The sequence below is a fragment of the Pleurodeles waltl genome, chromosome 8, assembly GCF_031143425.1.
Source record: "Pleurodeles waltl isolate 20211129_DDA chromosome 8, aPleWal1.hap1.20221129, whole genome shotgun sequence".
NCBI lineage: Eukaryota > Metazoa > Chordata > Amphibia > Caudata > Salamandridae > Pleurodeles > Pleurodeles waltl.
Window position 1 is genome coordinate 399,276,909 of NC_090447.1, and position 25,455 is coordinate 399,302,363.

The 25,455-nt window shown below is 45.2% G+C and overlaps 1 protein-coding gene across 2 annotated transcripts in view; it reads right to left on the minus strand.

Annotated features, from left to right (window-relative positions):
- TMEM131 (transmembrane protein 131) overlaps positions 1-25,455 on the minus strand; it is an 892,454-nt gene that overhangs the window by 102,967 nt on the left and 764,032 nt on the right. For both annotated transcript variants that reach the window (XM_069204268.1, XM_069204267.1), the window contains exons 37-38: positions 19,425-19,546; positions 19,224-19,323 (exon numbers count right to left, since the gene is read on the minus strand). In XM_069204268.1, the coding sequence (XP_069060369.1) occupies positions 19,224-19,323; positions 19,425-19,546 (222 nt within the window). The remainder of the gene's footprint in view (positions 1-19,223; positions 19,324-19,424; positions 19,547-25,455) is intronic.

Consider the following 25,455-nt stretch of genomic DNA (forward strand, 5'->3'; position numbering starts at 1 on the left):
CGACGCCATTTGCAGTCTTCTTGCTCTTCAGTCCCTGAGTGTTTTCCTGGACCGAAACGCTCGACAGGCCTCACAAGTATCCTCCTTGTGTTCTGGTGACAAACATAAGTTACAGACCAGGTGTTGATCTGTATATGGATACTATTTTTGGCGTTTTGGACAGAAGCGGAATGGGGTCCGTCCCATCAGCCTTGAAGAGACACGTGGCCGGGCCGACCAGGCCCCGACGGGGATCGAAAAAAAACCCAAAGGGCCACCGGAGCTCTTCTTAATTCGGTGTTGATCTGTTGTAACTAACCCGATACCGAACGCAAACAATACCGACGATTTTTCCGAGATTCTAACTAACTTTCCAACCCGAAACTCGGAGCGAAAAGGAACACGTCCGAACCCGATGGTGGAAAAAAAACAATCTAAGATGGAGTCGACGCCCATGTGCAATGGAGTCGAAATGGGAGGAGTCCCTCGGTCTCGTGACTAGAAAAGACTTCTTCGAAGAAAAACAACTTGTAACACTCCGAGCCCAACACCAGATGGCGGGATGTGCACAGCATGTGTATCTGCAGCTACACATGCCATTGAACACATATTTACATAATTAAGTACTACAACAACTACAGGCTTCGGAGAGGAGGAAGGACGCATCTGCAGCACTAAATGCCACGAACAGATGTACACTGGGTAAGTGACATTTTCCATTCAATGGCATGAGTAGCTGCAGATACACATGCTGTGCATAGACTGAAAAGCAGTTCTCCTCCAGAGTAAGCGGTGGTTAGCCCGTAAGAGTTGAAGTAGTTTGAAATAGTGTTTTAAGCACTGCTTGACCAACATTTGCTTGTTGTTAAGATAACACATCCACACAGTAGTGTTTAGTAAATGTGTGTGGTGTTGACCATGTGGCTGCTTTGCATGTGTCCGCCATTGGCATATTTCCTAAGAATGCCATTGAGGCACCCATTTTTCTAGTGGAAAATGCTTTTGGAGTTACCAATAGATGCCTTGTAGCTTTGAGATAGCAAGTTTGAAAAGACTTTACAATCCATCTAGCTAATCCTTGTTTTGAAATAGGATTACCTTTATGAGGTTGTTGTAAAGCAACACAAAGTTGTTTAGTTTTTCTAAAGTCCTTAGTTCTGTCTACATAACACATTAGAGCTCTTCTGAGATCATGAGTGTAGAGAGCTCTTTCAGCAAAAGAATCTGGCTGTGGAATGAAGACTGGCAATTTGACTGACTGGTTAATGTGAAAGGGTGAAACCACTTTAGGTAAACATTTGAGATTTGTCCGAAGTACTACTTTGTGTTTGTGAACTTGTAAGAAGGGTTCTTCTAAAGTAAAGGTTTGAATTTCACTTACTCTTCTTAAGGAAGTAATTGCTACCAAGAAAACAACCTTCCATGAGAGAAATTGAATAGCGCAAGAGTGCATGGGTTCAAATGGTGGACCCATAAGTCTTGTGAGCACAACGTTAAGATTCCAAGCAGAAGCTGGTGGTACTCTAGGTGGAATAACTTGTTTAAGCCCATCCATAAATGCTTTTATGACAGGAATTCTAAACAGAGAGGTATGTTGTCTGTTTTGGAGGTAGGCTAATATTGCTGATAAATTAATTTTAATAGATGAATATGCAAGATTTGCTTTTTGTAAATGAAGCAAATAGCACACAATTTCCTGTACTGATGCTTTAAGTGGATCAATATTTTTAGGTTGGCAGTAATATACAAACTTTTCCATTTATTTGCATAGCTCTGCTTGGTTGTAGGTTTATGTGCTTGTTTTAGAATGTCCATAGATTCTAATGGAAGCTGTAGGTATCCAAATTCTATGACCTCAGGAGCCAAATCGCCAGGTTGAGCATACTAGGATTGGGATGCCTGATTTGACCTCTGTTCTGAATTAACAGGTCTGGTCTGTTTGGAAGCTTGTGATGTGGTTGTACTGACAGATCCAATAGTGTTGTGTACCAGTGTTGAGGTGCCCACATGGGAGCTATGAGTATCATAGTGAGGGAAGTTTGACACATCGTGTTGACCAGAAATAGAATTAACGGGAAAGGAGGAAAAGTGTAAGCAAATATCCCTGATCAGTTGATCCATAGAGCATTGCCCTTGGATTGAGGGTGTGGGTATCTGGACGCAAAGTTTTGGCATTTTGTGCTTTCGCTTGTTGCAAAAAGATGTGGTGTTCCCCACATCTGAAAGTAATATTGAATTACTTGTGGATTAATCTCCCATTCGTGTATTTGTTGCTGCGTCCTGATTAAGAGGTCCGCTAGCTGGTTGTGTTTCCCTGGGATGTATTCCGTTAGCCTGCAATTGGGATGTGAGGGTGTAAATCGCTTGTATCCGTTGTGGATTTGGGTAGGCTAATGCTGACTGAGTGTTCAGAATTGCTCCTAGATAAGGTTGAATCTGCACTGGCTGAAGGTGAGATTTCTGGTGATTGATTGTGAAGCCTAATTTGTGTAGGGTATCTATTGTGTATTGTGTGTATTGTTGAGTTTGGAATGGTGTTGGATTTCATTAACCAGTCGTCTAGATAAATTAAGACATGTATGTGCTGCCTTCTGCAGTATGCTGCAACTACAGCTATACATTTTGTGAACACTTTTGGTGCTGTTGTTACCCCAAAGGGTAGTACCTTGAATTGATAGTGCTTAACTGCGATTACAAACCTTAGATACTTGCGGTGAGCTGGGTGTATAGGAATGTGGAAGTAAGCGTCCTGTGGAGTGCCCATGTGAAAATGCTCTGATAGGATGTATTGATATAGAGGCCTGAGATTGAGAATGCGTCTGAGTGTACCATCCTTTTTTGGTATAAGGAAGTATAGGTAATATACTCCTGTTCCTTGCTGATTGATGGGAACTATTTCAATTGCCTTCTTCAGTAGTAGAGACTGTACTTTTTTTTTTTTTAGTAGAGTAGTGTGTTCTAGAGAGACCCTGTGAGAACGAGGTGGAATGTTTGGTGGAGTAGAGATAAGTTCTAGGCAATAACCACTGCGGATAATTGAGAGTACCCATTGATCTGTTGTAATTTGTTGCCAGTGAGAATGGAATTGTTGAAGTCTTCCTCCCACAGGGGATATAGGTTGCAGTGGAATGTATGGAAAGTCATTGTTTTGTTGAGGTAGAAGCCCCCTTTGAGGCAGGGAATTTACCTCTGGACCTGAAATTGTGTCCTCTGTAAGGACCCCTGAATTACCCTCTTGTGCAATACTGCTGTCCTTGTTTTGAGTGGGAGGCGGAAGCCTCTGTAGTTTGGGTTTTTAATCCTCCTCTAAATTGTGGTTTTCAAAAGGAACCCTGAAAGATATAAAGGGCTCCCATGGCTTTTGCTGTGTTTTAATCTTTTTAAAGTTTTTCTATAGTTGTGTCCACCTCTGGTCCAAAAAGCTGTTGTTTGTTAAATGGCATATTAAGGATCGCCTGCTGTATATCAGGTTTGAAACTGGAGGACCTCAACCAAGCATGTTGCCTGATGGTAATGCTGGTATGGATCTAGAGCAGACCTAATTTGATTGTTTGTGATGGCCTGAACTTCCTCTACAATTTGCTGCACATATTTAAAGTGTTCTTTAGGGAGATATTGCAAGAATTCTTAGGCTCAGAGTGTTACAAGTTGTTTTTCTTTGAAGAATTCTTTTTGGAGTCACTGGATCCAGCGCCGACTCCTCTCGCACAGTGCACATGGGCATCAACTCCATTGTTAGATTGTTTTCCCACAAAGGGTGGAGGAAGGAGTGATAGAGTATAAGAATATAAAGAGATGTCCATGCAAAAGTAAATGTATCTACATATGTACAAATGGTAAACTTAAACGACTACAGGCTTCTGGGGAGGGGGGAGGAGGGAGGGTGCATGTGAAGCTGCAGCACTACATGCCACGAACAGATGTACACTGGGTAAGTGACATTTTCCGTTCGATGGCATGTGTAGCTGCAGATACACATGCTATGCATAGACTACAAAGCAGTTAGTCCTCCCAAAAATAGCAGTGGCTAGCTGTAGAAGTTGAAGTTCTTTGAAAGAATGTTTTTAGGACAGCTTGACCTACAGTAGCTTGTTGCTGCAAATAAACATCAACACAGTAGTGTTTTGTAAATGTATTACGAGTTGACCATGTAGCTGCTTTAAATATATCAGCCATTGGTATGTTTCCTAAAAAAGGCATTGACGCACCTTTCTTTCTTGATGAATGGGCTCTCGCAGTGATCACAAGTCGTCATTTTGCTTTGATATAGCATGTTTGTATGGACCTTGCTAATTCTTGTTTTGATACAGGACTGCCTATGTGGTTACTGAAAGACAACGAAAAGCTGTTTTGTTTTTCTAAATTCTTTAGTTCTGTCTATATAGTACATACGAGCTCATTTGTGATCTAGAGTATGAAGAGCTCTTTCTGCCACAGAGTCTGGCTGTGGAAAGAAGACTGGCAATTCCACTGTTTGATTGATGTGAAAAGGAGATACTACTTTTGGTAGAAATTGTGGATTTGTTCTAAGTACAACTTTATGTTTGTGTACTTGGAAAAAAGGTTCCTCAAGAGTGAAAGCTTGTATTTAACTAACTCTTCTTAAAGACGTAATAGCAAGAAGGAAGGCAATCTTCCATGTTAGAAAATTGAATTTGGCATGAGTGCATGGGCTCAAAAGGTGGGCCCATGAGTCTGGTAAGCACAATATTTAAATTACAAGAAGGAACTGGTGGTGTTCTGGGTAGAATAATGTGTTTTAATCCTTTCATAAAGGCTTTAATAAGAGGAACTTTGAATAGGGAAGCGTGTTGAATAGTTTGAAATAAGTAGATATTGAAGTAAGGTGGATTTTGATGGATGGAAAATCTAAATTTGATTTCTGCAAATAAAGTGGATAGCATACAATATCTTGTATAGATGCTGTAAGTGGATCAGTGTTTTTAAACTGATAGTAGTAGACAAATCTTTTCCATTTGTTTGCATAACATTGTCTAGTAGTAGGTTTACGTGCTTGTTTAATTACTTCCATATATTCTGATGGAAGTTTTAGGTAACCAAACTCTATGACTTCAAGAGCCAAATCGCTAGATTGAGAGCATTGGGGTTTGGGTGCCTGATTTGACCTTTGTTCTGTGTTAACAAATCTGGTCTGTTTGGGAGTTTGGAATGAGGTCCTACAGACAGATCTAGGATTGTTGTGTACCAAGGCGGACGTGCCCACGTTGGGGGCTATGAGTATCATGGTGAGTGATGTTTGATGTAGTTTACTGATTAGAAAGGGAAGGAGTGGGAGAGGGGGGAAAAGCGTAAGCAAATATCCCTGACCAATTGATCCATAGAGCACTGCCGTTGGATAGAGGATATGGGTGTCTGGATGCGAAGTTTTGGCATTTGCGTATTTGCTTGTTGCAAATAGATCTACTTCTGGTGTTCTTTCTGGTATTTCTGAAGTACTTGGGGGTGAATCTCCCATTCGTGAGTTTGTTGCTGCTTAGGAGATCTGCCAGCTGATTGTCTATCCCTGGAATGTATTCTGCTAATAAGTAAATGTGATTGTGAACTGCCCATTTCCATATTGTTTGCGCTAGTAGGGAAAGTTGAGATGAATGTGATCCACCCTGTTTGTTGAGGTAATACATGGTCGTCATGTTGTCTGTTTATATTAGAACAGTCTTCTGTTTGAGAAGAGGTTGAAACGCTTTTAGGGCAAGAAATACAGCTATAATTCTAGGTGGTTTATGTGAAGCTGTTTCTGTTTGGGATCCGATTTCCCTTGAATAGTATGATTGCTGAGATGAGCTCCCCAACCTATCATTGATGTGTCTATTGTGATTATGGTGTGAGGCACAGGGTCTTGAAATGACCGCCCTTTCATTAAATTGCTGAGATTCCACCATCGAAGGGACATATGTGTTTGGCGGTCCATCAACACTATATCCTGAAGTTGACCGTGTGCCTGAGACCACTGTTGGTAGAGGCACTGTTGTAAGGGCCTCATGTTTAGTCTTGCATGTGGAACTATGGCTATGCAAGAAGCCATCATCCCTAAAATTTTCATGGTAAATCTTACAGTATATTGTTGATTTGGCTGTATGTGTGGAATGCGATTTTGGAAAGCCTGTATCCTTTGTGTATCTGTATATGCTAGGGCTTTTTGAGTATTTAAAATAGCACCTAGGTAAGGTTTTACTTGTGCTGGTTGAAAGTGTGATTTTTGGTAATTGAGAGTGAACCCTAGTGTATGCAGGGTTTGCATCACATACTGTGTGTGTTTTTGGCATTGTGTACAATTGCTTGATTTTATTAGCCAATCGTCTAGATATGGAAAGACATGAGTGTTGTCTTCTTAATTAGGCTGCTACTACTGCTAGACATTTTGTGAACACCCTTGGAGCTGTTATGCCAAATGGCAAAACTTTGAACTGGTAATGTCTTCCTGCTATGACGAACCTGAGGTATTTTCTGTGAGCTGGATGGATGGGTATATGGAAATCCGCATGTTTGAGGTCTAAAGTAGTCATGTAATCTTGCTTTTATAGTAGTGGAGTGACATCCTGCAGAGTTACCATGTGAACATTTTCTGACAGGATGTATAGATTGAGAGGTCTGAGGTCCAAGATGGGCCTGAGGGTGCCATCTTTTTTGGGAATGAGGAAGTATAGTGAGTATACTCCTGTTCCCTGTTGAGAATGTGGGACCAATTCTATTGCTTTTTTTAATAGTAGAGATTGTACCTCTTGTTGTAACAGAACGTTGTGTTCTGGGTACAATTTGTGGTAACGCAGTGGAAGGTTTGGAGGGGTGGAGATTAATTCTAGGCTTTAGCCATTGCGGATAATTGATAGTACCCAATTATCTGTGGTGATATTTCGCCAAAGAGAATGGAATTGCTGTAGTCTTCCCCCCACAGGAGATGTGTGGGGTGGAGGGGTGGGAAGGACTTCACTGCTTGAATGGTGTAGTGGCTTGCTTTGAGGCTTGGAACTTGGCTGTTTCTAAAATATTATCCTCTGTAGGACCCTTGTAGGAAGTTGGCTCTGTGGATACTATCTCAAAGTGAGAGAGAGTGTGCACAGAGTCCAAGGGTTCCCCTTAGAGGTTGATAGTGGCAAAACTAGATAATATTAATGCTCTAGTTTGTGGTAGTGTGGTCGAGCAGTAGGCTTATCAGAGGGTAGTGTTAAGCATTTGTTGTACACACATAGGCAATAAATGAGGAACACACACTCAAAGACTTAACTCCAGGCCAATAGTTTTTATATAGAAAAATATATTTTCTTAATTTATTTTAGAACCACAAGATTCAAGATTTGGGGTAAGTGCATAAAATGCAAGGTACTTCACCCAGGTAAGTACAGAACTTTGATTTAAAACAGTAGTACACACAGTTTAGGTTAAAATGGCAATAAGCTATTTTAAAAGTGGACACAGTGGAAAAATCAACAGTTCTTGGGGAGGTAAGTTTGGTCAGTTTTCTCGGGTAAGTAAAGCACTTACACAGTCAGTCTCTTGGGCATAGGCAGCCCACCGTTGGGGGTTCAAGGCAACATCAAAGCCACAGCAACACAGGGCCGGACAGGTGCAGATGTCAAAGGAAGGCCCAAAACACATAGGTGCCTATGAAGAACAGGGGTGCTCCGGTCCTAGTCTGCTTACAGATAAGTACCTGCCTCCTCGGGGAGCCGACCAGGGGGGTTTTCTAGAGCACTGGGGGGGTGGGGGGCACACAAGCCCACAAAACACACCCTCAGCGGCATAGGGGCGGACGGGTGCAGTAGGCAAAGTAGGCGTCGGGTTTGATATTGAAAGCAATGGAGGGACCCGGGGGTCACTTAGGCGATGCAGGCAGGGCACAGGGGGGCTTCTCTGGCCAGGCACGGACTGGGCTAGGATGAGGGCCACCTGCTGGTCACTCCTGCACTGGTAGGTGTTTCCTCGCAGACCTGTGGGCTGCGGGTGCAGTGCTTATTCCAGGCATCAACCTCTTTGTTGGCAGGCAGTCACGGTCAGGGGGAGCCTCTGGATCCTCTCTGCAGGTGTCGCTGTGGGGGTGCAGGGGGGGTTGACTCAGGGTACCCACATCATCGTAGTCACCTGTGAGTCCTCCCTGCGGTGTTGGTTCTCCTGAACTCGAGCCAGGGGCGTCGGGTGCAGAGTTTGAAGTCTCACACTTCCGGCAGGAAAAGAGTTCTTTGAAAGTTGCTTTAAAGTTGCAAAGTTGTTGCAGTTTTTTAACAGTGCTGCTGTTCTCTGGAGTTTCTTGCTCCTTCAGGTTCAAGGCAGCCCTCTGAGTCCTCAGAGGTCGCTGGTCCCTGTCAGATGCGTCGCTGTGCAGGTTCTTTGAGTCTGGAGACAGGCCGGTAGTGCTGGAGCCAAGTCAGTTGTCGTCTGAGTCGTTTCTGCGGGGCTTTCAGGTCAGCAGTCCTCCTTCTTGTTGTAGGTTGCAGGAGTCTGATTTCCTGGGTTAAGGGTCAACCCTAAATACTAAATATAGGGGTATGTTTAGGTCTGGGGGGCAGTAGCCAATGGCTACTGTCCATGAAGGTGGCTACACCCTCTTTGTGCCTCCTCCCTGAGGGGAGAGGGGCACATCCCAATTCCTATTGGGGGATTCCTGCAAACTCAAGATGGAGGATTTCTAAAGGCAGGGTTCACCTCAGCTCAGGGCACCTTGGGGGCTGTCTTGAATGGTAGGTGACTCCTCCTTGTCTTTCTCACTCTTTCCTCCAGCCCTAACGCCAAACGTGGGGGCAATGGCCAGAGGGGCGGGCATCTCCACTAGCTGGGATGCCCGGGGGTGCTGTAACAGAAGACATGAGTCTTTGAGGCTCACCGCCAGGTGTTACAGTTCCTGCAGGGGGAGGTGAGAAGCACCTCCACCCAGTACAGGCTTTGTTCCTGGCCACAGAGTGACAAAGGCACTCTCCCCATGTGGCCAGAAACTCGTCTGGTTGTTGCAGGCTGGCAGAAACTGGGCAGCCTAGCACTAGGGGTCAGACTGGTATTCAGGGGGCATCTCTAAGATGCCCTCTGGGTGTATTTTACAATAAATTCCACACTGGCATCAGTGTGCATTTATTGTGCTGAGAAGTTTGATACCAAGCTTCCCAGATTTCAGATCCCAGACCATATACTCTTTATGGCTACCCTGCACTTACAATGTCTAAGGTTTGGCTTAGACACTGTAGGGGCATAGTGCTCATGCACTTATGTCCTCACCTGTGGTATAGTGCCCCCTGCCTTAGGGCTGTAAGGCCTGCTAGAGGGGTGACTTACCTATGCCACAGGCAGTGAGAGGTGGGCATGGCACCCTGAGGGGAGTGCCATGTCGACTTAGTCATTTTCTCCTTACCAGCACACACAAGCTGTGATGCAGTGTGCATGTGCTGAGTGAGGGGTCCCCAGGGTGGCATACGACATGTTGCAGCCCTTAGAGTCCTTCCGAGGCCACAGGGCCCTTGCTACCAGGGGTACCATTTACAAGGGACCTATCTGTGTGATAGAGCTGTGCCAATTGTGGGAACAAAGGTACAGTTTAGGGAAAGAACACTGGTACTGGAGCCTGGTTAGCAGGGTCCCAGCACACTTTCAATCATAACTGGCATCAACAAAAGACAAAACATCAGGGGGTAACCATGCCAAGGAAGGCATTTCCTTACAACCCTCTAAAACCCCTTCTTTGATATTGTGTTTGTTGTCCCTGCTTTGCCTGGGAGGTAATAGCTTCAGAGGATTGTGGCTTAAATCCTCCTCTAAACTTTGGCCTGCGAAAGAAGCCTCTATATGGTGTGGAATATAGTGCCCCCATTGCCTTTGCAGTATTTGAGTCCTTTCTCAGTTTTTCTATAGTGGTGTCCACTTCAGGCCCAAATAAATGTTTTTTTATTGAAAGGCATGTTAAGTACTGCCTGTTGAATTTCTGGTTTAAAACCACAGGAGCGTAGCCATGCATGCCTTCTACTTGTAATGGCAGTATTGACACTACTTGTGGCTGTATCAGCAGCATTGAGGGCAGACCTTATCTGATTATTACTTATAGCCTGTCCCTCTTCTACAACCTGTTGTGCCCTTTTTTGATGCTCTTTTGGGAGGTGCTGTATGAGTTCTTGCATCTCATCCCAATGGGTTCTATCATACCTGGCAAGAAGTGCTTGCAAATTTGCAATTCGACATTGGTTGGCTGCTTGTGTGACTACTCTCTTGCCAGCAGCATCAAATCAGGAGGAGGAGAAGTGTCTCCTGATGACTGGCTGTTAGCCCTCTTTCTAGCCGCACTGACTACGAGTGAATCCAGAGGGACCTGATGTGTGATGTAGTCTGGGTCTGTAGGAGCCGGCTTATATTTTTTTAATCAAATCTAGGGGTAATCACTCTAGCTTTGACAGGCTCATTAAAAATTTGGTCCGCATGTTTGACCATTACAGGCAACATTGGGAGACACTGGTATCTAGAATGAGTGGAAGAGAGAGTGTTGAATAAAAAAATCTTCTTCCAGGGGTTCAGAGTGCATAAGCATCCCATAGTAAGCAGCTGCCTTAGAAACTACTTGAGTGTAGGCAGTAGTGTCTTCTGGTGGAGAAGGCTTGGAGGGGTATAGGTCAGGATCATTGTCTGGAATGGGATCAGGATCATACAGATCCCAAGGGTCCACTTTATCTCCATGTGAGTATAGTGAGTGTGTTTGAGAAGGCAATGGTGGTGGACTATTTTGAGGAGGTGAAAAAGAAAGCTGTGGAGAGCGAGGAGGAGAGGTAGGGAGAGGTGCTGGTTTCTCCTTCTGTTTCTGAACATTTGCTGGTGGTTGAACAGAGTCTAATTCCTCTTGAAAGGCCAGCTTTCTTTTAGTCTTTAAAGGAGGTGCAGTCAGTCTCTTTATGTATATGGATTCTTGATTGTCCTTCATCCATAACCTCCAATATTGACTCAATCTCAGTCTCTTCTTCAGAAGGTTTGTGATATTCTTGCATTGGCTTCGAGATTTGCTTGAGTTTACTCAAAAGTGCTTGTTCCTCTGTGTATGAGGATTTTTTCGGTTCTGAAGTTTGAACCTTTTTCGGTCCTGAAAAAGAAGTTGTCTGTTATGGCTCCGAGGCAGGACATCGAATCTTCGATTCCGAAGAGTGAGGACGCTTATTGGAGTCCAAGGTGGAAGTTCTAACCGACTTGCTTGACTCCGAAATGGACGAAGGAGTGGCCTTTTTCGGCTCCGATCCCGAAGGTCGGTTGCCGACACTCTTTTTTCGGGCCGAACCATGGCCTTCCAGCAGTGGTGTACCCAAGGCCTTTGACTGTTGTTTTTTATATATGGGCATAGGGGCAGACGTACTCACATGCTGGCCAGCAGTGATGGGTCTCATCTTCTGATTCTTGCTTGGAGTTGGTGTCTCGGATGGAGACTGCTGTCTGCGTCTGCTCTTCTTCCAGGACATCAAGATGTTCAGTGCTTTTCGACGTCATTTCTAATCTTCGGGCCCTGCGATCTCTCAAGGTCTTCTTCGATCAAAACGATCGACAGGCTTTGCAACCTTCTTCTCGATGGTGAGGAGAAAGGCACAAATTACAAACCAGATGTTGGTCTGTATATGGGAACTTTGCGTGGCACCGAGGGCAAAATCGAAATGGAGTCCAGTCCATCAGGCTTCCACGTGGTAGGCCCGAGTCGGGCGCACGCGCCCCGAGGTGCGAAATGAAGATTCCGACGGTACTACTGGTTCGATGCTAGATGGAAAATACGATCTAAACAATACTGACGATTAAATTGGTTTTCTAAGGTTTTCTAATTCGAAATCTCGGAGCGAGAGGAAACACGTCCGAACCCGACAGCGGAAAGAAAACAATCTAACAATGGAGTCAATGCCCATGCGCACTGTAACCGAGAGGAGAAGTCACTCGATCCTGTGACTCCGAAAAGACTTCTTCGAAGAAAAACAACTTGTAACACCCAAGCCCAACACTAGATGTCGGAAGAGATACGCATAGCATGTGTATTTGCAGCTACACGTCATCGAACGTTTTATATATATATAGATATATATATATATATATATATATATCTCTATCTAGTGTGTGATTACCTCCAGTTGGGGGGGGTTGCCTGGAAGTAAAAACAAATGTTTGCAGTGCTGCAGTGCACCTTCACTTTAGCTTTGTACAGTCCCGGAAAGTGGTGGAGTTTAGCCACATAATAGCGTCACACCTGCGCTGCAACGTCACTTTCTTGCTTGACTCTTTCAGTGCCCACGGGAGCAAAACATTAATAACTGTTGATACAAGCGTGGAAATCTCGAACATGGAACCTTTGTAGATTGAAAAAGAGGCTATTCAAAAGAACAGGGAGGGCAGTGGGGAATCTGTGGTTAGACTGAGTATCCACAACAAAGAGTGTTACTGGAGGTAAGTAACTTGTTGTTCTGATGGATATTTCTAACCAAAGATTCCTCACCTTTAAAGTAGATATCAAAGCAGTACCTCCAAATTGCGAGAGTCTATGGGGTGTGCTGAGATCAAAAAGTTGTGCAAGAATAAAAGGCCAATATGTCCTCCTTGTAGAACCTGGTTGTCAAGACAGTAGTGCCACGTGAACGTGTGCACAGACTCCCACGTTGCAGCCCACCAGATACCAAGAACCATGCCAATGAAGCGATCAGCCTTAGCCCTGCTGGAATGGGCCCAGAGTCCCTCCAGAGGCTGCTTTTTAGCCAGTGCATAGCAGATCTTAAAGCAGAGGGCTAATCACAATGACAGAGCTCATTTCTGCACAACACTTCCCTTTTAGCCCCAGAGAACCACACAAAAAGCTGGTCATTTACACAATGATCCTTGGAATGCTAATGTAAAAGCTTAAAGCTCTTTTGGGGTCCAACCAATGGAGTCTCTCCCCTCCTCTTTTGAGGGATGAGGAGGTACAAAGAAAGTTTGGAGTGTGACTGATTTTTCAACATGGAAAGGAACTGCAACTGCTGGCAAAAATGCTGCGCAATTCCTGAACACAAGTCTCACAGAAAAAAGGTTGTATGGGGTTGTTGCACTACAGTGCCAGACGTTCCCTCAGGCAACGAGCTAAAGGGATCGCAATGTGGAAGAAAGTCTTGTGAGTGAGAAGATGCAAAGAGCAGCTGTTGACTGGCTAGAAGGGAGAACACGAGAAACGTCAAAAGTTAAAAGCACACTGTGGCATCACAAATGGTTTGAGAGAGAACATGTGTACCAAACCTTTAATAAACCGCATCACAACAGGTGATGACTAATAATCCTTAATAGTGCGTGCTACAAGTCCTTTCTGGGCACAAGACAAAAACTGTAAAACATCCAAAAGTTAACTCTGCCACTCAATCTCCAGGCATGATCCCTGCCCAGATGTTGCAACAGAATTTCCTCTTGAAGTGTAGCCTGGCTGAAGTTCAGATGCTCATGTCCAGAAACCCTAGATACCACTTTTTCCTGGCCTACTCTGGAGCCTGAAGGATGACTTGGACCCGGTCGTTTCTGGTCTTCTTCAGAACTGTGGGCAGTAGAAGCTTGGGCAATAAGGCACACTGGACTCCAACTGAAATACATTTCCGAGTTTCTTTGCAGAAACTCCCAAGCGAATTACACGGTGGCAAAAAATCTAACCAGGGTTTTCTACAAAGCTTGAAGATGCTCTGCACTACCTAGGGATGCAGACGTCATATGTGATCGGCCTGATGCTGGGAACTGAGCTCATCCGACCAGGCATTCAAGGATTCTGCCTGGTGGTTTTGTAATACTGTGATACTCTGACACTCAAGCCAAATCAAGAGGAACAATGACTTGGCACTGGACTCAGGACTCCACTTTACCCTGCGTATTACAGCACTAAATGGCTGTAGTGTCTGTGGGTACATGCACCAGCTGCCTTTGGCCTTCAATGCCAGACAAATGGCCTGCAAAAACATTAGACTGATGTAGAGCCAGGATTCCACCACAGACCAGAATGTTTTTATCTCCATCTCACCCAGATGGACTCCTTACCCAAAGAGTGAGATGTCCACCACCACCATCAACTCTGGGTGGGAATGGATAAGGCATTGCCGCTGGTCCAATTGCGATAAAGCAGCCACTGCTGAAGATTCCTCCAAAATCTGAATGGCAACGAACAGATTTCCTTGATGCTGTATTCAGTGCAACTGAGAGGCATACTCACCAAGGAGGATACAGGAGGCTGAAAGGCAGAAACCTCAGAGATGCGCACACCAAGATGCAGGACTGAGAATGAAATGGGATCACAGCTCAAATATCCTGGGCTCGTTGCAACAAAGGAAAAGGCCTGGAACAGTATTGTGTCCAAGATACCGCCTATAAAAGTAAGCCTGTGTGAAGCTGGCAGGGGCAACTTCAGCTCATTGATCAAGAAATCAAAAGATTTAGGAGTTTCACTATTGTATGGAGGTGGTACATGACTGACTGTGGAAAGCTCGCCAGCAGCTGAGGTAGGGGAAGACTGGAACCCCTCCCCCTGTGCTGCTACCACTGCTATCACTTTTGTTAACACCCAAAGGACACTGGTAAGACCAAAAGGGTGACAGCAAACATAGAATGCTTGTGGCCTACTGAAAACAGCAAGTAATGCCTGTGGCCCTGCAGGACAGGGACATGGAATTAAATGTCTTGCAGTCTCCTGGCTCGAGAGCAGACAAAACCTGGGCCATGGTGAGTGCCTTGAACTTCTCTTTCCACAGAAAGCCATTGAGAGGATGAAGGCCTAATATGGGTTTGTACTCCTCTTTCCTTTTTCTGCACTTGGAAGTAGCAGGAACAACCACCACAATCAATGTCTGGCATTGTTATCCCTCAATTCGACTCATTTAGCCAAAAGGGCCTGCCCTCCCTGCTGCAAGAATGACAGGTGGCCCTCAGTCATCAGGTCTGGGGATAGTGGAAGGTGCAGCAGGGTGTCGAGAAATGGTAAGGTGTAACCCTGTTGAAAAGTTGCATGACAACTTGTCCGAAGTTATCACCTGCTACTGTTGCAGAAAGTCTCAGATGCTGGCTCTGAAACGGGGCTGTGTGCCATTAGCGGCACGCTAAAAAGGCTTGAGGGGTGGCAGAAGACTGGGCTCCACACAATCACTCTTGCCCCTCCTGAGGGAGACACAGTCACAAAAAGTACTGCGTGATTGACACACCTGCTTGGGTTGTTGGTGATACTGGAAGTCCCTGCCATTGCCAGAGAGAAGGCGAAACTGGTGGTGCAACTGGCGTGGAGCAGCAGAAAGGCCCAGGGAGTTTTTTATGGCCCTGCTACCTTTGAAGGGATTGAGGACCGAGTTAATTTTATCCCAAATATTTGGGAGCTATCAAATGACATGTACATCAGACTGGCCTCAACGTCTCCTGGAAAGCCTCAGACCTCATCTCCTGGAAAGCCTCCGACCTCATCCAGGCATGCCTGTGAATGGCCACATTGGAGCCAATAGCCCTGTCTAACTAATCTGTGGTATCTAGTCTGCAGCGGATGGTGAACTTGGCCACATTATGGCCATTTGGCATGGCCTGGGAAAGAATAGCCCGGGCATCTTCTGTGACCTTGAGCAATATTTGGGCCATGGAGTGCCACAAGGCATAAGAATAGCAGGCCTAAAAAGCAGCTGACATTCACTGTGGGAAGGGCCAAACTTGTAGAGGAAAAAAAACTGCTTGGCAAAAGTCTCTATCCCATTTGATTCTCCGTCAGGGGGAGTAGTGGGAAACAAGTTTGTGTTTACTCTACAGGCCGAAGCCTGTACCACAAGTTCTCAGGAATCGGGTTCTGGGTGAGGAAGCTGTTGTCCAGATGAGCATGATCGCATCTGTCAATGTATAGGTAGGCCTGAGCAGGATTTAGCCCGGACACCGTAGAGCATATTAGTAAGAGTCTCATTGATTGGGAGCAAGGGCACACCCATAAGAACATTGGTTTCAACTTCCGGAGTGTGAAGTTGGAGATCAAGAATCTTCATGACCCCTTACATAACCACAGCAAAGGAGGTGCTGTCTTCTGTGGCAGGCTTGAGAAGGTGGGTGTGTGTGAACACACAGTGAGGGGAGTAGGGGCAAGAGTTGCGTAGTTCAGTTTCTGGAGAGGTTTCCAGACCGCTGGTAACTAGGCCCCAGCACCAGTTGTCCTCTAGGTAAGGCTGGGCAATCTCATCCTCTCCAGAAAGTTGAGAGGCACTGTGTCAGATTCAGAAGGGTGGGCAAGAAGTTGCAGCTCAGATAAAGGAGCACACACTGCCGCGTTGAGGATAGAGAGGCACTGTCTCGGTGTAGAAAAGCACTATGTGTTGGCAGTCGTCATCCGGAGCCGATGGTGCCAGAATTGGCATTGGTGAATTCTGTTTCAGCAGAGGTTGGAGAAGGAACAAGTACTGAAGATGGTCTGGAGCCCTGAGCTGATCCAAACGGCTCAACTGGTGCAGAGGGTGGCCCAGCCGAAGGAAGGCCAGTTGGAAGGCCTCTTGGTCCCTTGGGGCCTGCAGGCGAGCCAGAGGGTTGCTGGTAACATGGCAAAAAGCTGCAGCATGGCTTTGCAGAAGTCCTTGATTTCCTCACAGATTGCCTCATAAATTCTGTATGAAGCAAAACAAGGGTAAGAAGACATTTCTAAGTCGAGCGTCTTTAGGTGCGTGATCTGGAGGCACGCTGATGCCTCTGAAGCTTCTTGTGAGAGCAAGAGTGGCAGGACAGGGCAGAGCCCCTCTCCTCCGCTTCTACTTTGCTTAGCACAAGGACTTGCATTGTGAAGACTACATGCTGCAGGAGCGATGTTCGGAACAGGAACAGGCCCTACCTTTAAACTTCGACTGACGTCAGTGCAGACTTGCAGTGCTTCACCACAAACAGCTTTGTTTCCCATTCTCAAATGGCCTTAGAGTGCATCAAGGCACAATCCCTAGAGGCCCTGGAATTGTGGTGGGACCCCTGACACCACAGTTAAAACACATGTGAGCCAGTCACAGACGTGTGCTCACTAAATTCCCAGTGTTTAAATTCTGTAGATTCAGGAGGTGACATATTTCCTTCACACACTGTTTTTTCGTTAAATTTTGTTTTAGAAGTGCTTGAAAGAGACAGAGTGTAGCTCCGGATCCATGTTTGTCTGTGCAAAAAGGAACTGATGTCAGTGCGCCTGGCAGGTGCCTATACAGGCCTACACATATCATTTCTGCTATGGAACAACGTTGGCACAGAGGTACTAGCACGCAGTGATAATAATTAAGTCTGATACCCGGGAGTATTCAAAGGTGAGGAATCTGCTGTTAGAAGTCTTTGTCAGACATCTGTTCTCTGTAATGAAGGCATGATTTGAAGCTTGCTTTAGGAGTAAATAATGTTCCCTTGCACACTGGATTTCATTTTTGGAAGTTGTCGAAAAATTGACTAAAGTGGAAGCAGAGCTCTGGATGTGCATTCAAATGTGTGGAAAGAAAGGAAATAACATCCGCATGCATGGGTGGCACCTTTTAGAAAAGTTTCCGGCTCAAGTTTGGCACCTGGGGAATATTCTAAAGGTGAATGGACCTTATGTTAGCCTTATCCATCAGAAACATTTTTTTGAGCTTGAGACTCTTCTATTGTCATATGCTGTGTATTATTCCTAGAGATTAGATGCAGAACTATCTATTACTGTGAACGTTTCAGCATGACTGACACTTTTCTTAACCTTGATTTGTCCGACTTATGACAGGAACCATACACAACTCTATCTACTTAGTTAAAGGACACCACTAATTTAGATGAAATTGTGTGCCACTTTCCAGTAGTGCAAATAGAACTATACAGCACTTCAAAATTGCACGGAAAATACCTCAAGGTAATTTCACTGCTAAGAAACCTAGGGCTCACAAATTAAATTCTGATTCCCTCTGGGACTAAAATTTCTTGTGGTCAATTTCCTCCATGCACTGCACAGCTTCTTAATTTTCTGTCAGTCACTACACTCTATTAGGGGGGTTGTATGGAGATAGCAGGCTATATATTGTTTTCTTCCAGCAAAGCATACATGATGTTATGCAGTCTGTAGACATTTCCATTACGTCCCCCAGTGTCCAAGAGACTAGAAGGCCGGATCACAGGGGCCACCCTGGAGTGACAAAATATGCAGACAAACATGTGGGAATCATACATTTAGGGTAGCATTAAGCCCAAATAAGGCTTTACCATTTCCAATATGTATGATATCTGGTGAATTTTCTTTATGCCGAATGAATGTTTTGATGGGTAAATCCTTGAATGCATGACATCAGGCTCACCTCTTAAAAAAAAAAAAAGAGAAAACTGTTGTGCTACAAAGTTGTTAAAAATCCCAAATGTTGTGGCAGCTGAACTGTGTTCTTAGTGTGAAATTATCTAATAAGCATGCCTTGTCAAACACATCATACCACAGGACGAGTATTCCTTTGTGTGAGTCTTAATAATGATCTGTCTTGATGGCAACATAAACACCAACGATGTTCCCAAAACAATGATACAGTGACATACAACAGCTTCAGAAGTTTGATTAGCACCGGAATGAGCACATACTTGGCAATGAAGAATGTCTCTAGACAACGAGCAACTAATTAGGCACAAGACCAATGATAACATTGTAAAGAGCACCTCTCAGGCCTTACTAAAACAATCGAGGTCCTGAGGAAAAAGTGGAGGGAGGCGAACTTCCCAAGGAGATGCAAGGCAGGAAATACCTCTATGCATTGGAAAGCATGTTCCCCTAGAGCTTGCAGAGTTTTTGCTGAACATATGGTGCATCCTGGGGGAACAAACTATATGGCGGATGCATAACAATCTCTTTTAACCTGTAGTACAGCAGGTGAAAAATCCTATTAGAAAAAAAAAAGAAAAAAAAAGAGAGAGATAGACAGTGTGTGTTTATGTGTGTGTTTTTTTTTCCAAGTCAAAAGCCTAACTATAATTCAAATGTTCAGCAATTTCAGCACAAAATGCAACGCAACTGTAACACTAGACCCCTGCATGGTGTTAAAATTCTTAGTATGCACTGACATTTGAGTGTATTTGTGCCTGGGTGTAATATTAAAAAAGGAGTACAATTCCAAGATCCTATTATCTTACAGGAAATATTCCAGTTACTATGACACAATGTTCCAATGCTGTCTACAATCTTATGTTTGTTAAAGTGAATGGTCACCTAAGTTGTCAAAAGTATTTTACACATTTGTTTGCCTTTTTTAATACAGAGTGAGGCACTATTCATTTATTTTTACAATCAAAACAATATGTTTTACCTGTCTGAACCATCACTGTCAACAGAAAGTGCATGTGTAAGGCCAACATTGTTCGAAATATCTGCTTTGTTTATGCAAGATTTTGTTGAACCACTACCACCTGTGAATATAAAAACAAAACAGTTCAAACAAAACAATACTTAACCATATGGACAGCAATAACAACTTTTGCTACAATTTGTTTATAGGATGGTCTTTTACCGGGGCTTTTATCATAGCCAGCAGCTACTGCAGCAAATGTTGGATTGCCATTCCTGCCAGGTAGAGAAGCTGTCTTTGTCAACTTTGGTTTTGAACTATGTGGCTGAAAGGGTTTAGCTTCACTAGAAAAAAAGAAATACAGACAAGGACATTTAAATAATGCATGGAAAAATTGCATACACATTTTAAGATTATCCTGCACATTACTGTTGCACCAGTTATCTTTGAATCCATAAATTCATCATAGCATATGGTGTCTGAACAAAGAAACGCAAGACAGTGTGCTGTAATAAAGTACCATCTTTCTAGCATAGTTACCCCCTGTTTTTGCCTGATGTCAGTGTGTTTAGACTGTAGTTCACTGGGATCCTGCTAACCAGGTCGCCAGTGGCTGTGCACTGTCCTCTAAATTTGGTTGCTGGTAAACTATTTACATCTACAATTGTCATACTGGTGCACCTATGTAAGTCCCTAGTATATGGTATTTTGGTACCCAAGTCATTGGTACACCATGGGTGCCCTTGGACTGCAGCATGTATTATGCCACCAATGGGAGCCCTTGCAAACTGTCTGCAGCACTGCCACTGCAGCCTGCGTGAAGTGGCACATGCAACCCTTTCACCACAGCTATAAGGCTGTAAGTCACCCTTCTTTTTGGACCTTCAGACACTGCTAGCCTGCTTTGGAACCGAAACAAGTCTACTTCTGGTGGGAAGGCTCCCATTGCAACATTGTTTCTCTAGATCCTGCAAGAATCCAAGGCTGTGCATCCTCCTGGGTCACAGGGACTCTGTTTGCACCAGGAAGTACGAAGAAATCTCCCCTGGAGTGAGTAATTAACTTCCCTGCATCTGCAGGCATCTCAAAACAAACTCGACCATGTGGTGACGGTCTGGTGGGGTCTGCTGTCCCATGGACATTCTAAGGCTCTGCATCACAGGTGGTGGGGGTTTGTGGCTTCCTCTGGGTCCTGCTTGTCTTTTGACCAACGTGGGAGACTGTGGGCCCCAGCCACTGGACCAGGACCCTTGTGCACCACAACTGGTGCTCCTGCCAAGGCTTTCTGACTCTTCCTCCAGGAGATCTTCAGGTGCCAAGAAGCCCCAGCCTCCAGCACTCTGAAACGCGAAGATCAGCCCCTTTCCTGCAACTCCTGTGATGGGGAACTTCTGTTTTGTGATGCCAAGGTCTCCTTGTGACTCCCTGTGTCCATCGCCGGTGGGTCACTCATAGGGACTCCAACGACGTTTGCTGGCCTTCCTGCATGCTGAGGGACCAGTCCTGACTCCCCTTCAGTCTCCTTAACTTTGCTGGTCCCCGAAACTCTGCAAATACATCTTGAACACTGGCTTGCATTTGCCAGTGCTCATTGGTGACCTGGCTGGTAACTGACCCTCCTGCAATCCGGCGACCATCGATGGATAGTTCATAGGAGACTCCTGGATCTTCTGCAGCTCCTGGACCACACAGATGGACTTCTTCCTCCACCAACTTGCAGGAACTTCACCTCTAGGAGGGTAAGTATTGCCACCTGCACCACGTGGACACCTACGAGGGTGCTGGACTCAGTCCCCTTCCTTTTCAAGTTCTCCACGTCCGGAATCCGTCCCTGGGTTCCACCAGGGTGGTCCACAGGTCCAGGCTTCCACTGATTTCAGAGAGAGTCCCTTCATCCAGGTCCCCTGGTGTAGGTACTCCTGTCTTCTCGGAATCCTCATGCGGGGCACCACCTTCCTTTTGTTTGTTGGTTTCCTCGAGGTCCACTGGGAAGTGTCCTGAAACACACCAACTCCAACCACTACTTCCTTGTGTTAGTCTATGGTACGACTGGGTGGGTAACCGATTTTCACCTGGTAGCTGGGGACACTTACTGTACTTACCTTTGGTGTTTTCATATAGCCCCAGCCCCTAGCTAACTACCAGACTTACTTTGGTTGGGTTCACTATTTTGCATTTTATTTACTTAGTATATGGTGTGCCCTCCTTCTCCCCCCTGCCCCAATAGGGCCTGGTATATTTTATGCTATTTATGCTGGTTATTTTGTTTATCTATTGTGAGTAGATATCTCCAAGGGAGATATACCAATGCTAGTCTAGAAGAAGTGCTGCAATAAAGAAACCTTTATTTTTCCAACACTGGTGAGATTCTTCCTTATGAGTAAGTTACTAACTACTGTGGTATGGAAAATGCTTTTCATTCCTCCTAGATAAGCTTTTGCTGCTCATCTCAGCTACCCCTAGAGAGCTTTTGCAATCTGGACACCTATTCACTATCACTAAGGGTTACCTGGACTCAGTATAGGGTGCCACACCATAAGTGTACACCATAAACTGAGCCAGCCTCCTACATGTGACATTTAAGATTACAGTTAGCTATGATGCTCCACACAATGGTATATGCAACAAAACTCCCCGAAAGTATCAATCGCTAAACTTGCCAGATCTACGCCTAACGTACATTTTCTTTTTAAGCCAGTTTGGGTAATCTGCTCCCCTGGCGCTTTCATGACAAACCATCCATATTGATGGCATTTCCTAATAAAGGATTTTAAGTCTCTGAAACCTTGCAAAGAGGAAACACAGATTCCCCCCTAGTTTGTAAAGGAAGATCAAATTCCACTGCGGTTTAAGAGGCACAAGACATAAAAGCTGCCACGTTTAATCTGTAATTACTTTGGACCTTCTAGGTTTTTTTTTTTAAAATGGTAGGAGGTTATGTAGCCTACCAACAGGCATGTGTCAATGAAGACACTGCAGGGAATGTAGGATTGATAAAAAGTAATATCCGGTACCAAATAATGGATAGTGATTGCCCAGAGTCTGTCAATGATGTTTATTAGCTATGACAGGTTTGAAATAAGAGTTTGCTTTTTAACAGTTCAAGATTTAAGTGGTTTACTTATCCCTAGGTATGAGATGGTAGTAAGGTTCATATTAGGTTCAAGCACATCCAGTGTTTTAACACTAAAATTAGCTTTTTGCAATCTATGTTTTTGGAGCAGTTTACCTGAGGTTTGGCATTATAGGTGATGTGTTTTGGGAGGCTAGTTCAAATGCAAGGCACCTATAACAAAATGCCTGTCCCAAATTTCACATATGCAACTATGACTGAATAACCCAACATATCAATAATCTGCCCTCTCTATACTTCAGGGTCTTAGAAGAAAAGGTACGACAAACCTTGCAGTCCTTAGCTGAGTGGTCGGGTAGAGGCAGTATATGCAGTCCTGATGAGGGTCATCAGAGTGTAACCTCTTTTTCCCACAGGTCTTGCAGGATCTGAATAAACCTTTATTTTCCTTGTCAGACATGCTGTAGAGGCCTTACCCACAATCAGTCAAAACAAGTTTAGCAGAAGAAAATCAGCTTAGAGCTAATCCAAAAAGTATGAAGAAAGAGCAGAGATCTGAGGAGACTCCCTAGCACGACGTGCGGTAGAAAATCTGAGGTACTGGAGCTTCTCTCAGGAGGGTTCTAGAGGGCGGTGTCTTCTGATTGGTGGATCAAGAGGCCTAGGGCCCTTAGGTTTAAATCTATGGCAACACTGTTTGGTTAAATGTACCGGGGGCTCCCATCTCGACCACGGGGAATGATTCAAGCATGTGAATCTATGAAAGTTCTAGTACTGGAGTAAGTGGAGTCACACTATCTCAAGACTCAAGAAGAATTCATTTAAGAAAAACAACATGAACATATCCAGATCCAACACTGGACGGCAGCAGTATGCACAGCATGTTTATCTAAAGCCACACATGCTCTGTACATAACTTTTCAGTTCCAAAGAATAGGTACTGGCTAGACAATAAGTGTTAATATTGTATGCTGCTGCAATTTCAGTTTCTAACCTACAGCACCTTCCTACGTCAGACAGCTCTCCCTAGCTGCACCAGGCACCTAGATTGAGGAGGATCTGGGGTACAAAGGAACTTGGACACCAGGAGTAAACCTGCCAACCTATACGCAACACACCACCTTCCTGACATAACTGGGGTTATTAACCTCTTTAAAATGGCCTTTTCAAATACAATATTCATTGTGAATCATCTGACACATACAGTAGGAAGGGCCCATTTTTAACTATGGTCACAGGAAATGTCTGATGTTTCCAGAGGGGGCATTATGTTAATGTCAATGTATAGTTTGGGTCTGCCTTCAATGGTTGACAGTTTTTCTAGACAGAGAGCAGATGGTTATGTTTATGACATGTAAAAAAAGAACAAAAAAAAAAGCCCACTTGACGGATTTTTTAATTTTGTGACAATCTCATTTTACTTTGTGAATGACGAAAAAGTTTGTGTGATTAACTTTGCTGATTGTGAAAAGAATGTTGCAATCGGTCTGGAGAGGGGCATTAATAGGTCTTAAGGTAAGGGCATCTTGGTGTGCAAATTGTCACCAGGTACTACACAGGTAAAGGGTCTATTCTGCGAGGCCCTTTAATGGGATTTCATTTCTAATTCCACTTGAAAACCTCTGAATAAGTTGTGCACAGTTTAATTGTGTTTTCATTACAGTATTTCTTTTAAAGAAGCATTTGCTTGGAAACTGATTTGTTATTTATTTGATGGCAGCTGCTGTGCAGTGAATAGGGTGACTTACACTGACCTTGGACAGCGTTTGTGTCACTCCCGTGCAGCACCCGCTGTTGCTGCTGCCCTGTGAGTGTGAGTCTGTCTGGATCCTAGTTTCCAGGCCATCCTCCACCTACAGGCACCTGCCTGCACCTCATCCCTGGTGGCGGCCTTCTGTCTGTCGCTGCTGCTTTCTGCCTGTCTCTGCTTTTTTTGCCTTTTTTTACTCTTCTGCTCTCTTTTGTATCTTTCTCCCTTCTTTTTGTTCGTTCCCCACGTCCTGCAGGTGTTCCCTGTCTCTACTGCCCCAACCCCCTCCTTGACGCACTTTTCCACCCACCAGCCGCCCAGCTGATCAACCCCTCCCACCTCCCTTCCCTTCTTAATCGCAGACACTGCGTGGTGAAAGGGGCGACTTACACTGACCTTGGTCAGCGTTTGTGTCGCTCCCCCTGCAGTACCACCTTTGCTGCTGCCACCCTGTGAGTGTGAGCCTGCCTGGCTAATAGTTCAAGGCCCTCCTCTAGCAGCGGGCACCCGCCTACGCCTCATCCCTGGTGGCCTAATGGTCTTCTGTCTGTATCTTCTGCCTTTCTGCCTCTCACTGCTATTTTTCTGCCTTTTTTACTTTTCTCCCCTCTTTTGTCTTTTTCCCTTCTTATTGTTCATTCCCCACATCTTGTGCTTGTTCCCTGCTGCTCCGCTCCCCTCCTTGCAACGTACTTTCCCACCCTCACGCAGCCCACGTGACCGCCCCCTTCCACCTACCTCCCCTTCTTAATGGTGGAAGGGGAGGGAATGCAGCGCACAGTGGGCACACCAAAGGCAAGCTCATCTGCACCTGGACAGCGTCCAGTGAACCGGACGCTGGTCCGCACACCATCCATCGGTACGATGCCAGCACCCTGCACGCCCTCAACAATGGAGGCTCAGCCGCATGCCATCACGCCTCACTGAAGGACATGCAAGGCCCTTCGTCTTGCCGCAACTGCACCTTCACCTGCCTTCGCACGCCACAACGTCGAACTCTGAGCCCAGCCGGACACCTCGAATGCATACTTCAACACCCACTCCCTCATCAAACACGCAGTAGAAGTATGGGACCTTCTTGACAATCATCCCTGACGTCACCTTCCTCACGGAGACCAGGGTAACCCCCACTTCAGCCCCGGACATCGCCATTCCAGAGGGCTGGAAAATTGTCCGCAAAGACCACATCAACGGACCAGGAGGAGGCATTGCCATCATCTACAGGAACACACTCTGACTTACGACCATCAGCAAGGTCCAGACCCAGACAACTGCTGCCGAACCCCTACACTTCCAAAGCCAGACGACCCACACATCTCTCTTCGCGGCACCCTCGTCTATAGACCTAGTGGACCCCACCCCCAGTTCATCAAAGTCATTGTGGACCTCATCGTCCTCCCCTCTGCCGACTACATCCTCCTCGGAGACCT